The 24,331-nt window shown below is 40.6% G+C and overlaps 1 protein-coding gene across 1 annotated transcript in view; it reads right to left on the reverse strand.

The window, feature by feature from the left end:
• The window catches only part of QSOX1 (quiescin sulfhydryl oxidase 1), a 59,462-nt gene extending 39,565 nt beyond the window's left edge, over positions 1–19,897 (reverse strand). Inside the window, exons 1-2 of the mRNA XM_026669231.2 lie at positions 19,589–19,897; positions 2,274–2,374 (exon numbers count right to left, since the gene is read on the reverse strand). Coding sequence (XP_026525016.2) covers positions 2,274–2,374; positions 19,589–19,865 — 378 coding nt within the window. The 5' untranslated portion in view covers positions 19,866–19,897. The remainder of the gene's footprint in view (positions 1–2,273; positions 2,375–19,588) is intronic.
• Positions 19,898–24,331: the final 4,434 nt, after the last annotated feature.

The following is a 24,331-nucleotide window of genomic DNA, read 5'->3' on the forward strand; positions in this document are numbered from 1 at the left end:
TGTGTACTTTCCACCTGATCAAATGTACACAAATCAAGAGCTTGGCTTTAGAGATTTAACAAAGTACAAGGAAAAGGAAGCAGAAAATGCCACATCATCTTATAACAAAAACTGAATGTAAACCCAAGAAAGAGAGGAAAGGAACAAGGCTTATATATGTAAATAGGAAACTTAAGTTTAAAAAAGGCAAGTTCCTGGAGATGGATAAGATTACTTTTCATGTTAAATAACTGCACAGTGAGGATTAATTCAGATCCAGGACCACAAATCCTAAGAAGAGAATTACCATCTTTGTCTATTAAAACCAGTCCTCTCTCTGCAAGCCTAATTTATTTGCTTTTTCCCATGAACATTAAGCTAGTAGGGTTCTATTCTTTTTCTTTTTTTACAGTGAATGTCCTAACAACCAGGACTAGGTGCTATACTGTCTCATGTACCTTCAACAAAAGAAAGCTTTGACTTAGGAGAGGCAGATTTACTGAAGGGCACCCAATTATGCAGCTTCCTTGGTGATATAAAATTGAATCCATGGGTGTTTACCATCACGGTATATCATTCCTTTCAACAGTTACACTGAATCTCAGAAGTACGCACTGGCTCCAACCAACTAACCAACCAACAATATGGAAGTAACCTAATACAAGTTGTGTCTAATCCATAAAATCCATAGTGTACAGCAAACTTCTACGCTCCAAATTGATGGCTATCTCAACTTCCAACCCAACCACTCATCCTTAGAGGCTACAGGGCCAGTTTGCTGGAAGCTTGGCTTAAAGGTGGAAACAAATTGCAGAAAAATCACCTCCACCCACAAACTGTTTGGGAAAGAGGTGGCACCTGAAACCTGGCTGGGCAGGGGCAACCAAGTTCCTTTATTTGAAATACCTTCAGCTGACTTTTGTATCTTTCAGCAAGATTAGCACCAAGGTCAGAGATGGTTTGTCTTTGATGTGGTACTTACCTGTGACCAAGGCCTTTGCTCTTGAGATACTGCAGCTGTGGAGACAAGCTGGGGATCTTATGGGCAGGATTCTTCCTCGGGATGCTTGGAGTAGTCTCAGGGCTGGTAGTGAACCCCCATTGTTGGCCGTTAGGGGCTTTCAACCCTAATGTGCTGGGGGGATGGCTCTAACAAAGCCTAGAAGTTCCTGGCCTCTGTGGCAACAAATGGTTTCTCTAATTTCAGGGCCAGAACATGTAGGTAGCATATATCAGAGCTCATTTTTATCTCAAAGTGATTAAGAGAACAAAGCATGGTCTTCCGTAAAGCAGGAAAAGTAAGCTCCTTTTCCCCCCAATTGAGACAGTAAGCTGTCACCCCTATTCAGGGTTTCTAATTCTCTTTCAGGGAAAACTGGAGAGAGAAATTTCCCACTTGGCTATTATAACCAATTGTACATGATTTCACTGACAAAATCGTCACAATTCGTCTAATGGTTGATTCCTCATGAATAAAGTCTTTAGTGATGACTAGGGCACCCTCTAGCCCTGTTATCTGGGATTCATTTTGGCCTATGAATTGCAAGGCAGTGGACAGGGAGCTCTTTGGATTGTCTTCTGCAACTTGCAATCTGGATCCATGTCTATTTCTGGCTGTGGTAAGAGGCACATTTGCACAGTACAAATAATCTCTAACCTCTAGATCAGTGATAGTCTACCTGGTCCCTACCGCCCACTAGTGGGCGTTCTGGCTTTCATGGTGGGCGGTAGGGGTTTTGTCCCCTACCTTATAAATCACCATTACTGTGGAACCGGTGGGTGGTTAGAGAAAACTTTACTACTAACAGAGATACAAAAGTGGGCGGTAGGTATAAAAAGGTTGACTACCCCTGTTCTAGATCAATGGGTGGCCAGGGGTCACGCCATGTAAGTTAGTGACATCATGAAAGTTATGTAGTGGCAATTTTTCTTTTTTTTTCTTTTCCTGCCAAAATCCAACTAGAAATCATGTAGCACTTCTGAAGAGTTTGCCATCTGAATTCAGCCACACAAATTTCTAAAAGGAAACAAAAGGAAGTTTGGGGATGCTGCAAGTTGCCCCTCCTGAGAGATCACCAGGTACAAGTGTTTCTAACTGCCTTACAGGATGCACCAGATAGATGGTACTGCATGTCTCTTTACCTGACTTTGTTGTGCTCAGCAATCTAATGCTGGTTCCAAATGGAGGAAAAAAGATCTAGATCAGCTACTTCTGGGATGCTGGCCTACAATTATCCAAGATCATGCCGGATGTAGAGAACAGGAATGGTAACCCTCACCACCAGAATTTTTACCTTCACAGTAGGGTAGCTCTTTATTCCAAACTTATAACAGATGTTCTTATTGGAAAAATCAGCACAATCTATAGCTCCCAGCATCACAGCAGGTCTCCAGTCTGGAAGGAAGAAAGACCAAAAAAAAAATATTTTTCCAATATGTGAAGACATATAACTGAGTGTATAAAAATGAACTAGATAGCCAGGAGCTGTTCCTTAATTTTGTTTTGTTTTGTACAACATTCAAGAAATATGACTGTTGAGAGAGAGGGTGGGGAGAGGGAGAGGGGGGAGGGAGGGAGAGAGAGAGGGGAGAGAGAGAGGGAGAGAGAGGGAGGGAGAGAGAGAGGGAGGGAGAAAGAGAGAGAGGGAGAGGGAGAGAGGAGAGAGAGAGAGAGAGAGAGAGAGAAAGAAAGAAGGAAAGAAAGAAAGAAAGAAAGAAAGAAAGAAAGAAAGAAAGAAAGAAAGAAAGAAAGAAAGAAAGAAAGAAAGAAAGAAAGAAAGAAAGAAAGAAAGAAAAAGAATAATTTTTCCAACTGGCAGCCAAGATTTGCTGATACTCCCTGACATCAAGAGAATAGCAAGCAGAAAAATATCTGGCTATTAACTATTAACTCTAGCCTTTCAAATTGAGTCATTCGTATTTTGGCAGTAAAGCCTGTACAACTCTATATGGTCCCAAAATCGTCTTGAATCCTGTTCTAATTTAGACAAAAGGCTTGGATCTTGTTTAAGAAATTACCACTAACTTAGTCATGATGCAGTTTCCAATACATTCTCAAATGAAAGGTGCTATAAAAGCTTTTAATAAAAGGAAAAAAAAAGGTTTGCCTGGTTGAATCAGTTACAACTAGTACAAAATGTAGCTGCAAAGACAGTTATGTGTCTTCCTTGGTTAGTGCATATTACATCTCTGTTTCACAAGCTACATTGTTTGCCAGTATACTTCCAGCACAGTTCAAGATGACATATAAAGCCCTTCATGGCACAAGACTTGGGTTGTTTTAGGGACTTCCTCTTCACAATCACTCCTACCCATCCCATCAGATCCACTAGTAAAAGTGCCATCAAATCATTTTCAACTCCTAGCTAGGGAGGAGTTGAGAGGTCAACTGGAGCTGGACCTCAGTGAACTCAGTTGGTTTTTGACATGAACACTGAGAAATCACAAACAGCAGGAACATACTAGGCTTTTGGTGAAATACTGTGGTCAGGAGGGAAAGAAAAGGGCCACTTTGCAAAGGAAAAAAAAGAGGAGATATATTGTTATGGAAACCAAACATTGCATTCTGCAAGGATGTGGGAGGGTAAGGAAATGACAACTATATATCCATCATCACATAAATCATGAGACTCAACACCCTTGCATCTGTTCTTCTTATTTGCATGATGATGTCATTTGCATGATGATGTCATGATGCATTTTTATGAATTATGGATTTTTGTATGAATGTTACTGGAGACGCGCGTGACTTTTTTTTCAGATGAAAGAGAAAAGCCAGAATATGAAAGACCTGGTATTACATGAAATTAAACTGAAGTATTCAGATAAATTCCTCAACCTATTTCCATTAAGCTGCTTAAAAATCCAGCAATGGATGTGGGGTACAGTAGAGTTCTCAGGACAGGAATGTGGACAAAGCCAATAGCGCACGCCAAGGGAAGCACAAAGTAGGTTTCTACTAAGCCATCCCAAAAAAAGGGGAGGGAAACCTAATCCAAGATGTAATAAAGTGGAACAAAAACCTTAATTGTAAGAGGCAACTGTGGTAATAGGGCTTTTTGTTATAATAACAATTCTGTCATATTGGTGCAGTTTTTGGTGTTTAATTTCTGGAAAGCTGCAGCTGAGTTCAAGCTTATCTAAGGTCAAGTAGAGGAACAAGGGGGACGGCCTCGAAGGAGGAATTCAATAATGATTATGTGAGCGTGAGCTAAGGCTGGATGGAGAGAAAGGCTTTTGTATATCCTATAACAATATAACAATAAAACAAGAGAATTCCACTTGTTCTTGTATTTGTTTCCTGACCTGATCTACCTTGGAAGACTGACAAGTAGACTGATGACAAAGGCAGTCTTGGAGGTGCTTTAAGTTCATGAATGTGTCTCAATGCTTCTACGGCTAGACCAGACAACTTCGATGCAGAGGGTATGGAGGAAATAGAAGCAGTGGTGGTGAGGACATGCATAAGGGAGGGAGGTTGTAGAGGATATAGGAAATGACCTTGAAAGACAGGAAGAGTCACTACAAGGCAACAGTCAGAGAAATGGGGCTGGAGCCTGGAGTAGAAACTAATTTGAGAAAAGATCTCAAGACAAGCAAGCTCTACCTAGTCCACATGAAGATGTTTTTTGGGTCGGGGCATGTTCAGACTTGCAAGCTTCTGTTGCTATAACTGTTAGAACAAATCAATAATACAATAACTAATACAATGCTGACCTATAGGGCGTTGGTGTCTTAGTCTGGCATAAAGGAAGCATCTTTGGGGAAATTGTCTGAAATCAGCCATGAATGGAAGGATCCCTCGGCACAAGGGAGAAACAAGAGGAGGAATTATCTTATGCTCAGGCACAGAAAACAGAACAGAAATTACCACCCATAGCAGGGTGCCTAGTAGCTGGCAAAAAAGCTGTCTCTAACTCTTTTGTAGAAACAGTGTTGTATATACATGTTAGTTGCAGCAATAGTAAAATTGTGGCTATTTACTGTGGGTCTCCCCCTCCCCCCATTAATTCTATCATCCAAAAAGAAAGCAAAGTCTGTCATAATTGATTTGGAAGCTGATCAAGTTTTAATGTCCAAATGATTTGAGGTAAAATAGCGAGATAGCCCTGAAAAGAGAATATAGGTAGTCCTCAATATACAACAGCTCATTTAGTGACCGTTCAGAGTTACATCATCACTGAAAAAAAGTGACTTATGATCCTTTTTTACAATTACAACCATTGCAGCATCCCCATGGTCATGTGATCAAAATTCAGATGTTTGGCAACGGACTCACATTTATGACGATTGCAGTGTCCCTGGATGATGTGATCCCCTTTTGCGACCTTCTGATAAGCAGCAAAGTCAATCGATAAATCAGATTCACTTAACAAACATGGTTACTAACTTTAACAACTGCAATATTCACTGAACAACTGTGGCAAGAAAGATCGTAAAATGGGGCAAAATTCACTTAAAGTCTCACTTAGCAACATACAGGGCTACCTGTTCACAATTAAGGGCCAGTCCTCTAGATAAGGGAACTGTTCTAAATGGCGGTGGACAAAAACCAGAGGCAGGCTGGCCTCAACAGATGCCGATATAACTGATTGAGCAAAAGATCGTGGCCTTTGCCATGAAGCCACCATCGTGGCCATGAAACTCAAACATGAGGTCTGCGTCAATTACCGTATTCCAGAAATATCTTGATAATGAGTGACATCTCTCAGCCAGTAAAGGCTGAGTGCTAGAGGATGACTACCTCTAGCAAAGAGACTCTTTATCCTCTGTAAATGAAGATAATACAAAATATTCCCAGGTCCTGGGGACTTGGTTGCATCAAAGAACTGATTAACACTAGGCATGTGATAAAAGGCCTTCTGTTAAAGCCGCATAAGATAAAGTCACACTTCTTGAGGGTTAGGTATCATATTTCAGTTTAAAATGGTGTGTTTTCATCACACAATGAACTTTGTAAATGGCATTGCCTAAACTCAAATCAGACTGCTAGTTGTAGCTTTTAGTTTGATCCAAATTCACCTGAAAAGCCATCTTGCTCTTTCAGATATATTTAATCAGAAAAGCAAGCATATGTTCTTCTCCCAAAAGGCCATTGTCATGGGGTTTGTTTGTTTGTTTGTTTTTGGCATAATATGGAGGGTGGGAATGAGGACGGGAAGGCAGGAATATAGAGTAACAAAGATGGCTCAGAGTTCTGATTATGAATAGTTTAAACACATCTACAAAGCACCCAGTGGAGGAAAATTGGACTTGGAAATTAAGCCCCAAGATCAACATATGGAGTGTGATAAACTGCAGGGGTCTCCAACCTTGGCAACTTTAAGACTTGTAGACTTCAATTCCCAGAATTCTGGGAGTTGAAATCCACTGAGGAATTCTGGGAGTTGAAGTCCACAAGTCTTAAAGTTGCCAAGGTTGGAGACCCCTGTGATAAAGGATACCAATATGTCTGCCCATAGATAAAAAAAACAGCCAATAACCATTTTCTACAGAACATATCTCTGTTTTCCCCTTTTGTTTCTGATTCAGCAGGATCTTAGCAAGCTCCTTTCATTTCCTCTTCCTCACATGCAAAATTCCAGTAATCAGAACACTGTTAAGACTTCTCCAATTTAAAAGGATTGCTCTGCTTCCTTTTGCTTCCTGACGGGTTAAGCGTTCTTTCTAGAACCAAGAGTACAAATCTGTTCTGTAGCTCTTTAGAAGTGGCACACCTCAACTTACAACCGTTCATTTAGTGACCTAAATGAGCTAATGAGTTGAAGTTTACAACTGAACAAAATGATTTATGACCGTTTTTTTCACACTCACAACCACTGCAGCATCCCAGGGGTCATTTGATGAAAATTTAGACACTTGGCAAACTGATTCATACTTATGAGAATTTCAGTGTCCTGGAGTCACGTGAACAACTTTTGTGATCTTCTGACAAGCAAAGTCAGTGGGGAAGCCAGATTCACTTAACAACCGTGTTACTAATTTAACTGCATTGATTCACTTAACAACTGTAGCAAGAAAGGTCGCAAAATGGGGCAAAACTCACTTAACAATTGTCTCACCTAACAATATAAATTCTGGGCGCAGTTGTGATTGTAAGTTGAGAACTAACCACTGTGTAAGCTGAAGAAATAGAGAGGCAAGAGAATAGGTAGGAGGGAAATGAGGCGAACACAATTTATAGAGTAGCTCTGCGTTATATCTTGTAGTTGAGGAAGGGAGGGCAAGGGAGTCTATCCCTCCACTTCCTTTTGAATCTCTAATTTTCTAGGGGGTTATCGACCTGTTTCAGGTTTGCCAATGCTGGAAACCTTAGCTTAAGCCCCTTGAGATCCACCATCATATGGAAGACGGGCAAAGAACCAGTGAAACACAATCCACCAATGGAACAGCTTGCCCTCGGAAATTGTGGGAGCGCCATCACTTGAGACTTTCAGGAAGAGATTAGACTGCATTTGTCAGAAATGGTGTAGGGTCTCCCGCTTGGGTGGAGGGGGGTTGGACTAGATGACCTACAAGGTCCCTTCCAACTCTGATTATCTGTTAACTGAATGAAAACTGATTAATTCTTCCTGCCTTCTGTTTAAATATCAAGGCGAGTGATGGGATCTACTATGGGCTACTCATTTGAATTCATCCAATAGTTTCCTAAATTCATCCAATAGTTTCCTGTCATTCCATAGCTGTAGTTCCACACACACACAAAAACAGAAAATGGGGAAGATCTAACAAATCTAGGGGGCATTTATTTGAATATAAAATGTAACACTTTACAGGTTATGCTTTTATGGAACATTTGCAAACTCCACACTCACCATGTGGAAGGATTTACAACTCTGTAAGAAAGACCTACACTAATCTTTTGCTTCAGGTATTTGTCTTCCCTTGTCAACTACCACACCCATTATTGTAATTTTGTATGGCATTAGTTGGGAAATATGGAACCTACAATCCAACACAATGAAGAATGCAAAGACAGATGAATGCTGGCTTAGGTACTAATGACTTCCTGATTTCTAGGCACATAGCAATAATTGTTCCACATTTTGGAGGGGGTGGGGAAACAAATTAACTTCCATGGGAAGGTTTAAGAAAATGTCATTCTGTCTAGTGAACCATTTGAAAGACATTTTGCCAGAAATCTTGAAGCAAATTAATCTATGGAATTAGGACCATATTTTTGGTGGATCATAAGCAAAAGCTGCAAAGTCATTTAAATGTTCTCTTACACAAAAATTTCCTGCTTACATAAATGTTATTATTACACACACACACACACACAATAGAATGCAGTGCAATTTGAAAGACTTGCTCAGTATAATACTGGGCTAATGATTAGATTTACTGTAATGTATTATTGATTATATGGCTAGTCTAGTGAAGAGAAGGACCAGGGGAGACATGATAGCAGTCTTCCAATATTTGAGGGGCTCCACACAGAGGAAGGAGTCAAGCTATATCCCAAGGCACCTGAAGGCCAGACAAGGAATAATGGATGGAAACTGATCAACGGGAGATTCAATCTGGAAATAAGGAGAAATTTCCTGACAGTGAGAACAACCAACCAATGGAATTGCTTGCATTCGGAAGTTGTGGGAGCTTCATCACTGGAAGCTTTCAAGAAGAGGCTGGACTTGCCATCTATCAAAAATGGTGTAGGGTCTGCTTGGGTGGAGGGCTGGACTAGATGACCTACAACATCGCTTCCAACTCTGTTAATTTGTATCTGTATCTGTATTATGACTTGTTCTCAGGGAGTTCTTTTTTTCATTTTTATAAAAACCTTACAAGGCAAGTTAGACAGAAAGAAATTCCCTGATGCTAAGTAAGCTACAGAACTCCATAACTGTTGAGGGCAGCTCCTGGCTTCCTCAGCATTCTGTCTTCTGCCGTATGCAAGTTATCTTGGGTACAGTACAGTTAGTCCTCGACTTAACCACAGTTCATTTAGTCACTGTTCAAAGTTCAACAGTTCACTGGAAAAAGTGACTTACTACATTTCACACTTACAACCATCGCAGCATCCCCATGGTCATGTGATCAAAATTTGGATGCCCGAAAACTGGTTCATATATATAAATGATGGTTGCAGGATCCTGGGGTCATGTGATTACCTTTTGTGACCTTCTGACAAGCAAAGTCAATGGGGAAGCCAGATTCACTTAACAACCGTATAACTAACTTACCAACTGCGGTGATTCAACTGTGGCAAGAAAGGTCAGAATATGCGCAAATGTCTTCCTTAGCAACCTACATTTTGGGCTCAATTGTGGTCGTAAGTCGAGGACATTACATGTATGATGTGACCAGGATTAAGAAAGACCAGATCTTGCAAGCGGCAGCCAACGCAAAACTTCAGCAATAGGCAAGGTTGCCAGTTTGGTGTTGTGATTAAGGCACCAGCACAGAAACTATGAGTCCTTACAACAAAGCCAGCTGGGTGACCGTGGGCCAGTCGCTCTCTCCCAGCCTGAGGAAACTGGTGAAAAACCTTGCCAAGAAAACTGCAGGGACCAGGTCAAGAGGTCATCAAAAACTGACTTGAAGGCACTCCCAAAAAATTGGTATAACTACCCCTCCAAGCAATGCATTTTGCTTGCTGAGTTTTAAACTTCCACTGCAAATGTCTTCAAACGCCTTGCCTTAGAGAGCTCTCCTTGCTCAGCAGACTCAAATCAGGCCATCCATGGCCTACACTTGGGGAAGAGACGCTCCACCTGCAAGCTGTTTTTGAACAAATGTTCTTGTATTAATTATTTTTATTTTCACATGAAATGCACATAAAGAGAGACTTGGCAAGCTACTCTTTCTGTTGCCTTTGCATAGATTTTGCCTTAAAAAATGTTTGCCATTCGTCAGCTTTTGCCAGAGTGGAATATCTCCAGCTCCTATTTATGAGCCATCCCAAATAGTGAAGAAATTCTCAAATGGACTCTTTTAAAAACAAAAACAAGGAAACTGTCTCTACTGTTGGGGATGAACAACTACAAGTGAAAAGAGTGTGTGGTGCAGAACGTGACTACTTCAAGAGCCAAGACTTTCCTGAACGTAGCCAAGGAATGAGTTTAAGATGTTAAGTCAGAATCCTGACTATCCTGTTGCTGGCAAGGAAAATCCCTTAAAAAAAGGCAATTGAATATAGTTGTTCAATTTTACTTTCCAATTTATGCCTCATTTATTTCCTCTCCCAAAAGAAAAAAGAAATATGTTTATTCCTTAATCGCCCTGGCTCCTAAAACATGTGATGCTATTTTCCATATATTTATTTCATTATTTTTTTCATCCAGGCATACCATATCATTATAACCTCTCACAGCTGCACATAGCAGCTTATTTCAGAGAGTAAATACAGTATCACATAAAAGAAAAAAAAAACTTTCTTCCTCATTTTCACCACATAACATATTTGCTATACTTTGGCAATAATGTGGCACACTTACATTTGGGCAATTTTCCACTCCACTTGTAGAACTGAGAGTTCTAAACAATGCATCCTAAATATAGAATACCCTCTAGCAATTCCTTCTCAGTCTTGGAACGAAAATCTGGCTATCAGCTCAAATAATTTAGGGGTTTAGACAGACAGGGATAAGAACTGGGCTTTATCCTGGAGGCCAACATTTCTTTTATAACAAGGAACCACACTTATTTTTCTTAACCCATTTAGTTTAGACTCTGTTTTATATATATATATATAAGCAAGAAAAAAATGTGGCACTGAAAATCAGGAATTTGCTGTGGACCAAATTTGGATACCCAAGTTTGAAACTGAATTGAATGCTAGCTTGTTCTTTTCTGTGACAAATGGACCTGCTAGAAGAAGCATTTTTGAAGTGTGTGAATGACTTGGCCTATGTTGGTTTTATAGCAGCGCATTATAAAACCTGTTTAAATTCCACAGCCATTTTCAGGCTTAATCTTATAATCTGGTCTACGTGTTAATTTCCAGATCTACTTCTGTGGTACAATGGAAGACACAGTTCACAACAGAAGCAGCCTAAGCTCTTGTAGAAAAAGGAAAGGGGGATTTCTTATCAGACAGTTGTTATCAACAGCAGGGGAAACTTGGCAACTTTAAGACTTGTGCACTTCAACTCCCAGAATTCCTCAGCCAGCCATAAGTGCTTTTGGGTCAGGTGAGGTGGCTGAGGCTTCCCCGGGCAGTTGCAGTTTTGTGCTGTACTGTAGCACTCTCCCAATTCAGGCACAGCCTGTGCTAGGTTTCCCAGAGCCTCCCACATCCTCCTGTGGTACCTCCACACTCCTTATTTATGGCTCCCTCCACTTAACAATCTGTGATCCTCAATTAATGATGGCAACCATGAGTGCCAGGTTTGAGGCTGCTAAGCACTGCAGTCATATGATGTCCCATGTACTGGTAAAATTCCAGTTTCAGTTGTGATTGTAAGTTGAGGACTACCTGTAGCTAGCAAAAGGATTCAGACTGTCCTATCTATAGTGATAAGTTAGGCAAAACAAGTCTCAGTGTTTTGGGGGGAGATAATTTTGACATGGACATGCCCAAAGTAATAATAATATAGAAATAAATATAATAATAAAACAAGGAAGTTCAAGGAAACACTGGAAATAATATATCAGAAAATAACAGCCATAGCCAAGAAGATACTGGGCTTAAATAGCAAATTACAGGCTAATCACCAATTTTAATAACGCACCTTGGCTAAAAGAGATAGATAAGTAAAAAAGAAACTGAAATGAAAGAATCTGTAATAATAGCAGAAATGGTGGACCAAAGGGCAAGGAATATTAGGAATTGGTCTGCTGGTTTTTGGCTGAAACATCTGACTGGTCTACACCCAATCATTGTGAAGCACTTAATAACATACTGCAAGAAGGTAAAATTGAAGAGTGGTTTAACATCTGGCAAAACTTATCTGATAATGAAAAATCTAGCAAAGGGCACCCAGGCAACTACAGACCAAATTACCTGTTCACCAACAACGTTCAAATTGCTCACTGGTGTTGTGACTGATGCAGTTCAGCTGCATTTAATTGAAAACAAGCTTTTTCTACCTGAGCAAAAAAGAAACAGGCCAAAGAGCCAAGGAACAAACAATCAGCTCCTAGCTGACAAGATGACTTTGGAAAATTGCAAGAGAAGGGAAGACAAACTTGAATGTATCATGGATTGGCTACCAGAAGGCATTCAACTCCTTGGCACAATGACTGGCTAATTAAGTGGCTACAAATAACTGGAGTCAGTTGAAACATCAGAAATATTGTGCAAAGGCTGATAGTACAATGGAAGACTCAGGAGATGGTCAATGATGATAAATTGAGAGAGGTTAATACCCAGACAGGAACAAGGAGATTCACTATCACACTACTGCTTGTCATTGCAGTGATTCCTTTATCAACAATACAGAATAACTCAGGCCATGGCTAGCAAATATCAAAAACATCTGCTAGGTTATTTTACTTCTGTTGCATGGATGACCTGAAGCTGTACGGAAAAACACCATCTGAAATAGAATCACTGTACAACACTGCCCGTACAGTCAAGATGTTGCAGTGGAATTTGGATTGAACAAATGTGCCATGTTCACCATTGAACAGGATAAAACAGTGAACACTGAAGGAAAATGCCCTATGAAAATAAAATAAAAAATATGAAGACAATCGCTACAAATACATGGGCATCCTTCGAGCTGACAACATCACGCACGCTGAAGTCAAGAAAAAAGTCAGAAGTGAATATATCAAGAGAGTGAAGAGGATCTTAAAAGTCCAAACTCAGAGTACTTTACCATGAAGGCAATTGACATCTGGGCAATTCCAGTCATTAGATACATTGCTGTGATATGGCTTGGCCTCAAACAGTACTAAAATCCCTTGATAGGAAGATCAGAAAAATGACAATAAATCATGCCCTTCATTCTCACAGTGATGCTGACATACTCTACTTTCTAAGGAAAATAGGTGGGCATGGAATGTTGCAAGCACAACAGACAAAAAAAAAAGGCATTGGCAGAGTATCTGAAGGACAGTGAAGATGTACTGAAACTAATATACTAGGAAGGCTACTGAGTACTAGAGAGGCCAAACTTGCCTACAGGAAAAACCAAATGAAGAATAGAAAAGAGACATGGGAAGACAAAGTATTACATGTCCAGTACTTTAAAAAATAGCAGCAGATATTAATGCGAACTGGCAATAGCTAAGACCAGGAAATTTGAAGAGACAGACAGGCTAATTCTGGTTGCATAAGATCAAGGCTTAAGAACAAATGGATATAAGGCCAGAATTAAGAAGACAATAACAGAGAGAAAGTGCCATCTTTGAAAGAAGTTAAAGGAAGAAGTTAGTGGACTTCCTGATTAACTGCTGCAAGAAGATCATACAGACTGATTACAAACAGCATGACAAAGTAGCAACAATGGTGTACTAGAAGATCTACAAGAAATACTCTGCCTGCAAGTAATAAATGTTAGGAAAGTCCTAGAAATAGAGAAAGACCTAGAAAATGAATAAGGTAAAGTGCTCTCTGACTTTAGAATTCTAATAGCCATATTACAGCACAGGCATAACAATTATCAATAAGAAAGTGTGGATAATGGACATGGCAATATCTGGAGACAGCAGAAAAGAGGAAAAAAATGAGGGGGGGAATACAAAATACAAGGACTTGCAAATAGAATTAGAATGATTGTGGCAAAAGAAAACATAATGTGTTGTTACCAACAGTAACAAGGCATTGAAAAGTCAATTGCAAAAGATAGCTTTACTTGGAGCAGCTTATATCCTGCAACAATACCTTCAATGCCATCAACATGGGAAGGATTCAATAGGATAGGTGGATAAAAATGCCAAATCCAGTTTGAGCACCTGACTGGCTGTGCAATGAACCATAAAAAAGGAAAAAGAGAAGGAGAAAAAACCATGAAGAAAAAGGAGGAAATGAATGGGAACATTCATGATCAAGTTGATTTCTAAGTTTCTAATTTAGAATTCTTGTTCAAGAAGTAGAATCTATAAACATAACAACAAAACAAAAACTTCACTATATTAGTCAGCAATTTAAACATTTGACAATCGTTTGCCATATTCACGTTGCAGATCTTGCAACAAAAATATAATGGATTTGTTTTGATTACACTTCCAGCACACTCTTGAACCTTGCTATCAATAGCTTCTATTGACATAATATAGAGTTCCAAGAGGTTATCTTATTTGCCTGAAAAAAAATGAGGGTTTTTCCCCAGCTTTTGCCTGGGAGGAGATCGTCAGGTTTAGCTCAAGAATGATATAAAATGATACAGCCAAAGTTCAGTTCCTTAATTACTCATACCACAAAGACAGAATCTTGCCAGAGTAAACTTATACTATTCTAACCCAAAGGATACATTTTGGGAGATTCTAGAAAGTGGCTATCCTAAATCCCTTCCTCTTTCTCCTGATCCAGATCTGGATTGTGTTGGCTCTTGTCTCATCCCCGTCTTAGAATGGACTTCCTCCTTCCTGAGAATCTATAGTCTATCACAGAGCTCTTGTATTTGCTAAGCAAATCCTTGAGCAAATAACAAACAAAAGGATTAAAGTGTCAAAAACAAGCAGGGTTGCTGAAAAGAGTTGCTCTGTGGTGCCTTTAATATATTATCTTGGAGTTGATCCCTTCCTTGGAAGTGACTCTTTCTTCCCCATTCAATTACACACTTCTTATTTAGTTTTCTTCCCACTTTTCTATTTCCTTCTCCTCCCAGTGCAGGTACAACTTCCCATCACCCCAACATCTTCTTGATTTTTTCCCCTTTTTTGTTGTTTCTCTGGTATGGAGAATGCTAGTGTGTGTGTGTGTGTGTGTGTGTGTGTGTGTGGTGTATGTGCGTGCACGGGCATGACCACTTGTATGATGATGGGGAAATTGGGAATCAACCTTAAACTGGAACAGAATGCAGCAGCATGGTTGTAAATAGCATTGGCTATTCAGCACACATAACATTATTGCTTTGGTTTGGTTGCCAGTGTCTTTTCAAGTGCAATTCAAGGTGATGGTTGGCAATTTTAAAGCCCTCCATGGTTTGGCAGCAGGTTACCTAAATGATGTCTTTTTCCAACAGTTTGTATCTGGTCCAATCTGATCTGGTAGGATGGGCATACTCCAGGTCTCCTATCAACCAAGGATTAGCACCTGGTGGGTAACCAGATGTGTCTCTTTTCTGCCGAAGCACCTATACTCCTGCAATTAGGATGGTCCCCAACTCTGTTGGCCTCTCAGAAGGTCTTGAAGTCTTGGCAATGTACCCAGGTCTGGAGTCCTGAGTCTGTAAAAGGCCCAGTTCCTGATTATGCTGACATGAAAGGATTACAATATCTCTTGCCTGTTATTTGAATTTAATTTTTTTTCCTCTATTGTGCTTTAATTATTTATATGATTGTTCACTGTCCAGAGTTTGAAATGGGCAGCTGCTAACCCAAAAATTATCAGTTGATGCTGGAAGATGCTACCTAACAAAACTTCTCAATCATTTTTTTGCTCACAGCCCCTTTCTGAACCTCATTTACTTCTGTGACTCCCACTCTTCAGACTCTTTCCATCTACACCAGGGGTCCTCAATCGCCGTCCGCTGACCGATACCGGTCCGCTGGAACAACTCTTACCGGGCCGTTGGTTAGAGCGCCGCCATCTTTTGGTAAAGCTCCGTGAGCTTTTCCGGTAGAAAGCTCACCGAAGCACTTTTTCATCAAAAAGATGGCGGCGCTAGCTGCCGGTGAGCTTTTCCGGTAGAAAGCCATTTCTACCCGAAAAGCTCACCGAGGTTATGCCGCTTATCTTTTGACGAAAAAGTGCCCGGTGAGGTCACCGGAAGCACTTTTTCGCAAAAAAGATGGCGGCGCCCATTTGATGCCGGCACCGGCCGCGGCGCCCAGCTGATGCCGGTACCGGGTCGGCAAGGCCAAAAAGGTTGGGGATCCCTGATCTACACTACACGCCAATCAAGGGGTCAATATTGGCCTCCAAAAGTCAGTTCAACTATCCATAATTGTTTTGGTTGAAGAGTCAGCCAGAAGTTTATATTGGCTTTGGCGTTTTTATTCATCTATCAAGTCCTTCCCAAAGACCTGGGATAAGCAAATTGTTTTAATGGTAAGTTATTTTAATTAATGGTGCTAAAAGTATCATTGCACGATGTAAGATCCTCAAAGTAAACCTGCCTTTTGCAACCGACTGATGGTAATTTTGTCAATGCCAGTGGTGTAGAAGTGGTCATCCAGTTGCTTTGGGATTGTTATTGTAACAATTAGTACTGTTAGTTAAAATACTACTTTAAATTACCCATAATGTGTGTTTGGGAGTTAATGAACAATGTGAAAATTCATAAAGGGATCAATGAGCTCAAGAGTTTGGGGATCATTGATTTAAACTGTATCATATATACATTGTGACTCCCTAAAAACATGGCATGGCCCTCTGGCTGAGAACCACTGCTATGTATCACAGTAAGGAATGATTTCTGATGAGTTGGTGCAGTTGAGAGAGTATGACTGTCTTCTTAGGTACAATCTATTTATTTATTTATTTATTTTTTATTTATTTATTTTTGTCAATTGCTTACAAAATAATAGGTATAAGTAAAAACATAGTTATGAATAGATGGATACATATAAGGAAAAAAAGAAAAGAAACAATAGGACAGGGACGGTAGGCACGTTGGTGCGCTTATGCACGCCCTATCCATCACTAAACACTATTCTACATTGCCCTGTTAAAGAAAAAGAGAGAAACAAGTAGGCCTGCAAGATTCTTTCCCATTGTCAAAATCCTCCACATTTTTTTTTTGCTTACAAGTCATTAATTACCATTTTGCTTCCTCAGTTTTCTCTATTAAAGCTGGTTAGCAAAGATATGGTTATCAGTCCAACTTCCCAGCATGGCCTCTTGTACCTCCCACTGCTGTTATGCAAACAATAACAAATTCAAATGTTAAACTGACTGTCTCTTACTTCTCTGCTCATTTCCTCCTCCCCAAAAATAAGAGGAAAGGCATCCATGACAAGGGCTTTTGTGCCCAAAGCCTATCACAATGAGATCATTATCATTTTTGCTGTTTTTATCTTTACATTGCAACAGGCAAGGAGGCCTCTGTTCACTGCCCAAAACTGTCTAATGAAGATAGAACAGGATTAGGGTTTTGAGTGCAAGAGTTGTTTATATTAATTTGGCCTTCCATTTGCTAAATGGCCACAGAACAATGGCTGACTAGCACAAAAGTAGACCCAATAAGAATTGAGCCATGATTTTCCATTCTATGGTTTCAAGCTAAATTTAGCCTCATGAAGTGAGATACACCTACCTATTCTGAAAGACAGATGGGAGTGAAGATTCCCACAAAGGTTAGGAGTCAGGTAAGGCATACATTTAATAAATAATATTTCCCATAAATTGAACTGAAACTTCCAAGCTACAATCCTATAATCATTCAGAGGTATTACTGAACACAAACACTTATAGCAGCAAGTTTCTTAAAAGGAATACTGATCCATCAAGGGAAACTTTAAAAAAAACAAATCTACCTCTCCTTTTGAATTAGAACAAAAGAAAAATAATTAACCACAGAGATACAAAGGAACAAGAGGTTCATTGCAATCCTAAAGAGCCAAGGCTAATGAAATAGATTGGCACTAAAATGGAAATTCACTGATGAAGCATAAAAAAGCACCACAGAAGAAAAGGAAGGGGAATATTTGTTCAAGAGATGTAAAAATAGTAACAGTAATAACAAAGACAATTTGGTCATAATTGAAAAAGTAATGAAAATGACTGTGGAAAATGTTCATACAGAAACCATAAAAGAGAAATTATGACAGGATTACACAAATGTAATGTAATACATTAATAGAGCCAGTAATAACCGTGAAGCTTTAAAGCCCTAAGATGTCTGCAGCTGAGAAGCAAAACAGATTTAAATTGTGGTTCTTGTTTTTTTTTAAGCAGAACTGAGGTGAAACAATTGTTCAACTGTGATATTAAATAATGCACAGTTGGTTCAGAGTACACTCACAGAATCCATGCTGTGAGAAGAAGACTGCACATGTCTTTTGTAATTTACCCCAGCTAGATGTCAGGATTTAGAAGATTTCACAGGTTGTGTGTTTAGCACATACAGATAGTCCTTGATTTAGAACAGTCCAACATCACTGAAAAAGTGACTTATGACTCTCTCTCACACTTACAACCGTTGCAGCATCCCCATGATCATGTGATCAAACACTTAGCAACTGACTCATACTTATGGCGGTTGCAGTATCCCGGGATGATGTGATCCCCTTTTGCGACCATCTGATAAGCAAAGTCAGTGGGGAAGCCAGATTCACTTAACAACTGTTAGCAGCTTAACAGCTGCAGTGATTCACTTAACAACTGTGGCAAGTAAGGTCATAAAATGGGGCAAGATTCACTTAACAACTGCCTCACTTAGCAACATAAATTTGGGGTTCAATTGTGGTTGTAAATTGAGGACTACCTGCATCCTCCTTCTAAGCAGACACCCTCCAGATATTTGAATTACTGTACACAATGCACTGCAGACAATGCACTGATGTTAGACACAAGCAGGACAGGCTTTAAACTGTATTTACTTAGCTAGAACTGACTGATACAGCAAGTACGGTCAGTACAACGAGACCAACCTAAATATACTTTTTAATGATTTAATGCAAACTTACTGGAGTGAGGAAATAATTGGCAGAGTGAGAATAGTATAGGACAGAGTCACGGAAATAAGGAAATAATACAACGTATAGGTGGAGGGGACTTGTAGGAGAATGTTCTTTGCAGGCGGAAGAACAATTAGAGAGAAAGGCATCCTTTTAAACTCTTCACAGTTTCAGGGATTTTTTTTATCTGCAAGTGGAAATAGTTAGGGATTTAAGCTTTCCCCTCCTACTGCTCCAATGCAAAGGCCAAATTATTATGTTTTTAATGGACACAGAAGAGGGGAGGCAGGGAGGGAGGTCAATTTAAAATCAATAATTATGTCTTCATCTTTTCTTTGGGAAGAAAAATAAATTACTTGGAAGAAAACCTAGTGAACACTAACAGGTTTGCTTCACAGTATATAGACAGTAGTAAAATGTACACCTAGAGGAACTTCTGAATTCTCTGTTCCTGTACTGCCTGTCGGTCGTATCATCCAGTGAGTCACCTTTGGGAACTACTGACGTTGTAATACAATGCAATGGGAGGCACCTGGTTGGGAAAGGCTGTGTTACACAAAAAGGCAAGGAAGGGGAAACGCGATTAAAGAAAAAGCCAACGCCGAGCAACACCAGCGCCTAGGAAAAACCCTGTCCCGGAAGAGGCAGCCATTCAACTCCATGAGAGTGGAAGCAGCGGCTGGTTTTCGTTCACCGGGACTTCATTTCGGGCATACTCTACTACGCCGCAGCTGCGGGCAACTTGCGAAGCCGGGACCAACCGAGAGGGCATCTCTTGAGTTGGTGCGACCTGGCGGGCCCACACCTGCTCGGGAGAGGAGGGCGGGTAGCGAAGAGGACCAGGAAGGTTTCCCACCCACCCACCCCCGGCCCCGGCCCCGGCCCCGGCCGGCCAGCTTGTTGGCTTTTGGCCATGGCCGGTTGCTGGACTTACCCTTCAGGTCGTTGGCCAAGCCTTTCCAAAGCGGGGCGAAAGCTTTGCAGTGGCCGCACCAGGAGGCGTAAAACTCGACCACCCACACGCCAGTGGAGTTGAAGATGCGGCGTTCCAGCGTATCGGTGTCCAGTTCCACCAGCGGGTCATCGGGCGAGTAGAGGCCGAGGCTGTGAGCCCCGGGGGCCTGCACCAAGAGCAAGAAGGCGACGGCACGAAGGAGGCGAGCGGGAGGCATCAGATGCCGCGATCCGGCACCGGAGAGCCACCTGGGCATCGCGCTTAAGCCGCCCCTCCGAGGAGAAATGCGCCCGATGCTCCGTGCCGGGCTGGGAAAGTCACTCGGCCCTCGCGCGGGCGGAGCCGGAGGCGGAGCGGGAGCGCTCCCCTTCCCAAACCGAAAGGGGAGGTCCGCCCTCCAGCGTCCCGCACGTGTGGCTGCTCTTGGTTGTCATCAGGCGCCTCCTCCGTGCGGAAGGAACCAGGGGCTCCGCAAAGCCAGGGGTGGGTGAGCGGGTGGGAGAGAAGCGCCCGGAGACCGCTCTAAGATTGGGGCCGAAAGGCGATTCCAGGAGTCGGTGGAGTTTTGCAACCGGGCCGGCATTTTCCAAGGCTGACCTCCTTTTTCGAGCGGGACCAACGCGATGAAAGCCCTCCGGACTCCTGACGCTTTCATTTCAAGACGTTTTCAACCCTGGCAGCGGCGGTCAGGGCTGCAACTGTACTGGCAGCATTAGGATTCAAATGCTTGATTTTCCCCCTTGCATCCCTGCAAGACATCCGAAGTCTTTTCGGTTCTGAGAAAGGGGAAAGTTTTATGGGCCTGATAGGAAAGTGAATGAGGCAAGACAAGTCTGAGGTATTAAAAAAAAAAAAAAAGGGATACATGCTTTGAAAATGTAATTCAATTCTAATGTAAATCAGTTGTGGTGATGTCCACCGTATATTACATGGTTTCGGAAAGAAATTGCAAACATTAATAAAGGATTGGGTTGCCTAAAATTACTAATCGCGTACTACTTTTTGGATGTTAGATAAGTTCTTTGCTACAGGGCTGCCAGTGATTTGAGAGGTCTCACACACATGAAATGGAAAACTACAACAGAGGATTACTGACCAGATCTTGCAGGGAATTGGCATTCCCATGGAAGCAGTTTGAAGTGATGCCCTTATAAGAGGAAAAGGAAGAACTGAATTTTATGTAGAGGAGCATATGCTTTTTACATCCAAAAGCCTTTGAATCAAATTCCAGAAACTTTATACAAAAAATCAAGATAAGCCAGAGAAGGATTGCTTTACAGTTCTCAGTGGAAACACATCTATGTTAACTAAGTTAATGGCTCAATTGAGAACAAAACAACTTCCTATCTATGCCCAAGTACCAGGGAGATAAGTATTCAAGGCAAGGAGGTATTCAAAAAAAAATTTTTAAAAAAACAACCTGGCTTGAATAACATTTTATTCAATTGTTTTCATTTTTCATATTGAGGAATTACATTGGTGATTCTCAGCAAATTCAACAGCCAGCCAGTTTGGCTTAGTGGCTAGGGCACCAGGCATCTAGGAGACCATGAGTTCTAGTCCCACTTAGGCATAAAGCCAGATGGATGACTGTGGGCCAGCCACCCTCTCAGCCCTAAAAGAAGGAAATGGCAAGCCATTCCTGAAATCTTGTCAAGCAAATTGAAGGGATTACAACACTTCCAGTAGACTAAGAGTCCATTAACAGTTGCTAATTAGATTAGAATTCTTTATTGGCCAAGTGTGATTGGACACACAAGGAATTTGTCTTGGTGCAAATGCTCTCGGTGTACAGAAAAGAAAAGATACATTCATCAAGAGTCAAGAATCATAAGGTACAACAGTTAATGAGTCATAGGGTACAATAAGCAATCAAATCATACTAGGAAACAGTCAATATAGAGCGTAAGGATACAAGGACAAAGTTACAGTCACACAGTCACAAGTGGGAGGAGATGGGTGATAAGGAGTGATGAGAAGATTAATGGTAATAGTAGTGCAGACTTTGTAACAGGGAATTATTAACCCTAAGAGTTCTTTTTTTCTCCATTTCTATGTTCACAAAATAAAAGATGAAGCTTTCCCCTGTTCAGTCATGTCTGATATTCTAGGGTGTCAAATTCAAGGCCCGGAGGCCAGATCTGACCCACGGGGCCACCCTGCAACAGTGAAGCTGTGTCTCTCCCAATGAAAACGGAGCTCAGGAGGGCCACACATAGCCCTCCCGAGCTCAGTTTTTGTTGGCAGAGGGTTGCAAGAGGCCATCACTGCCAAAAATGGAGCTTGGGAGCCCGTTTTTACTAGCAGAGCACTTGGGCTACCACAGGCATCCCCGACACAAGTGATATCGAGCTGGCCACACCTATCCTAGACACGCTCACCCTGGCCCTCCGGGGTCAAACACAACCCTGATGTAGCCCTCAATGAAATTGAATTTGACAGCCTTGTTCTAGAGGGAGGTGCTCATCTTCATTTCTGAGCCAATGTTGTCTGAAGACTTTTCTGTGGTCATGTGGCCAGCATGAAAATATGCTGAGGGGCAGAGAGTGCTGAAACCTTCCCATCAAAGTGGTACCTATTTATCTACTCAAACTGCTGGGTTGGTAGGAGCTGGGGCAGATAACAGGAGCAAACCCCATCATGCAGCGCTTGGGTCTTGAACCCCGGGCTGGGAAACTTTCCAGCTGACAAGCTCAGCATCTTTAACTCCTGAGACATCACGCAGAATAAGTTCACAGAATAAGTCTTAATACAAACTAAAAGAGAGCAAAAAGAGAAATGGAAAGAAAAAAACTGAAAGGTTAAAAAAAAAAGTAGCCAAAAAATAAAAAGTTACAAAAAATATGCAAAAAAAATCTGATCTTCTTTACAGCAGTTATAAGTACAAAAATAAATTGACCCCTTTCTCTAAAGTTATATCATGACTCTCTTCTTTCCATATTCTATTCTATCTAATCATTGAAACCATAAATGTTTGCATGATTTATTAATGCTGGCCCTGATTCAATAGAAGCCTGCTTGTGCAAAATGTTACAAAAGGTTGAGGAACACCTCAGAAAATAATGCAGAGCCAAAGAGGATACACAGGGGAAGAAGCTATCCAGTTATTACTAACCAGGGAGTGTTAACTGCATTATCAATTTAAGTGATCATCACAGCAACTGAAGAATGTTGTATCTCCAAATATATAGTATATTTTAGCTGAAAATTCTTTAAAAAAAACCAAACCAAATTATGAATTTAAAGCATTTAATTTTGTGATTGGCTGGAAGCACCACCCTTTTTTCCTCTGGTTGAAATTCCATGTTTGCATTGCTTCATCATGGACAACTAAGCTTGAACTTATGCAATTAGAAACCAGAAATACATAGTAAGTAGGAAGACTATTAACTTTAATTGAATGTAACAGAATGAAATTAAGTTTCAGAAATGGAAATATTTTTCTTAGGAAATTATTAGACTTCTTTCCCAAACTCTTCCATAGGAATAATACAAAGAATAAAGAGAATTGGTAGCATCTCTTTCAAATTCAATATGCAGAATATATGGAGGAATATTGGTAGCTGTACAAAGAATAGTAATTTAAAGAGGCACCTGGAAGAAAAAAATTCTTATTTCAAAAAATAAATTGAATATTTTTAGTTATTCAGTCAGCAATGAAATCTCAACAAAATGATTTTTATTTTGGCAAATAAGGACAGCTATAGTTTGAGCATCTTTTAAATTTCTTTTCTGTATTTCTAAATATAAAAAGCCATATACAACAGGAAACAGATTAACAAACTCAACAATATTTGATGCCTGCAAAGTTGTTTTTAGTAATGAAATGCTAAATAAGATTGCCAAAACCCTGTTCTCAAATGATATATTTATGCTGTTCTTGAAAAATCATCTTGTGGTATTACAACTAGAAAAAATCAAAATTATGCTTCAAATAGATAAATATGACAGCCAGTGCAATTTTAATAGGAAAAGTACAATATCTCAATGAGGAGAAAATGAGCATATGTACACATACAAAGCAAACAACAAATGTTGAGCTATTTCACACTTTGATTTTTCACACTTCACAATTTTTCTCCAACAAATCATCTGGTCTGGAAAAGTGTTTTTGGTCTTTATACTGAAGTTGCTGCTGCAATGACAGGTACACACTATGGGGCAGAGGTGGTATTCAGCAGGTTCTGACCAGTTCTGGAGAACCGGTAGTGGAAATTTTGAGTAGTTCGGAGAACCAGCAAATACCACCTCTGACTGGAGATTTTACACTATCCTCCTCGGTAGTAAAAAAAAAAAAAATTTGAATCCTACCACTGCTATGGGGTTACAGTAAATGTTGATTTGCAAATTACACACATGACTCAAAAAAAAAAAAAACACTTCAACAACCCCAATCAGGAAACCAAAAACCCCAATCAGGAAACCAAAAACCCCAATCAGGAAACCAAAAACCCCAATCAGGAAACCAAAAACCCCAATCAGGAAACCAAAAACCCCAATCAGGAAATGCCTGGTGGGTTTTCTAATCGTATCAACATCAAATCCTGAACTTTTTACTGTAGGACGCCACAAAATCCAATGCACTCCAAAGACTCAGTTATTTCTTCCAATATCATCAACCAGCTTTGGCAAGTCTGTGCCCTCCAAATATATTGTCCTTATATCTCCTTCAATTCTCCTACTCTGTCCAGCTGCTGGACCTATTGGCTGGGAATTCTGGCA

This window comes from Notechis scutatus, chromosome 3 (assembly GCF_049901735.1).
Source record: "Notechis scutatus isolate UNSWTSFEM ecotype Mainland chromosome 3, rNotScu1.2, whole genome shotgun sequence".
NCBI classification, from domain to species: Eukaryota; Metazoa; Chordata; class Lepidosauria; order Squamata; family Elapidae; genus Notechis; species Notechis scutatus.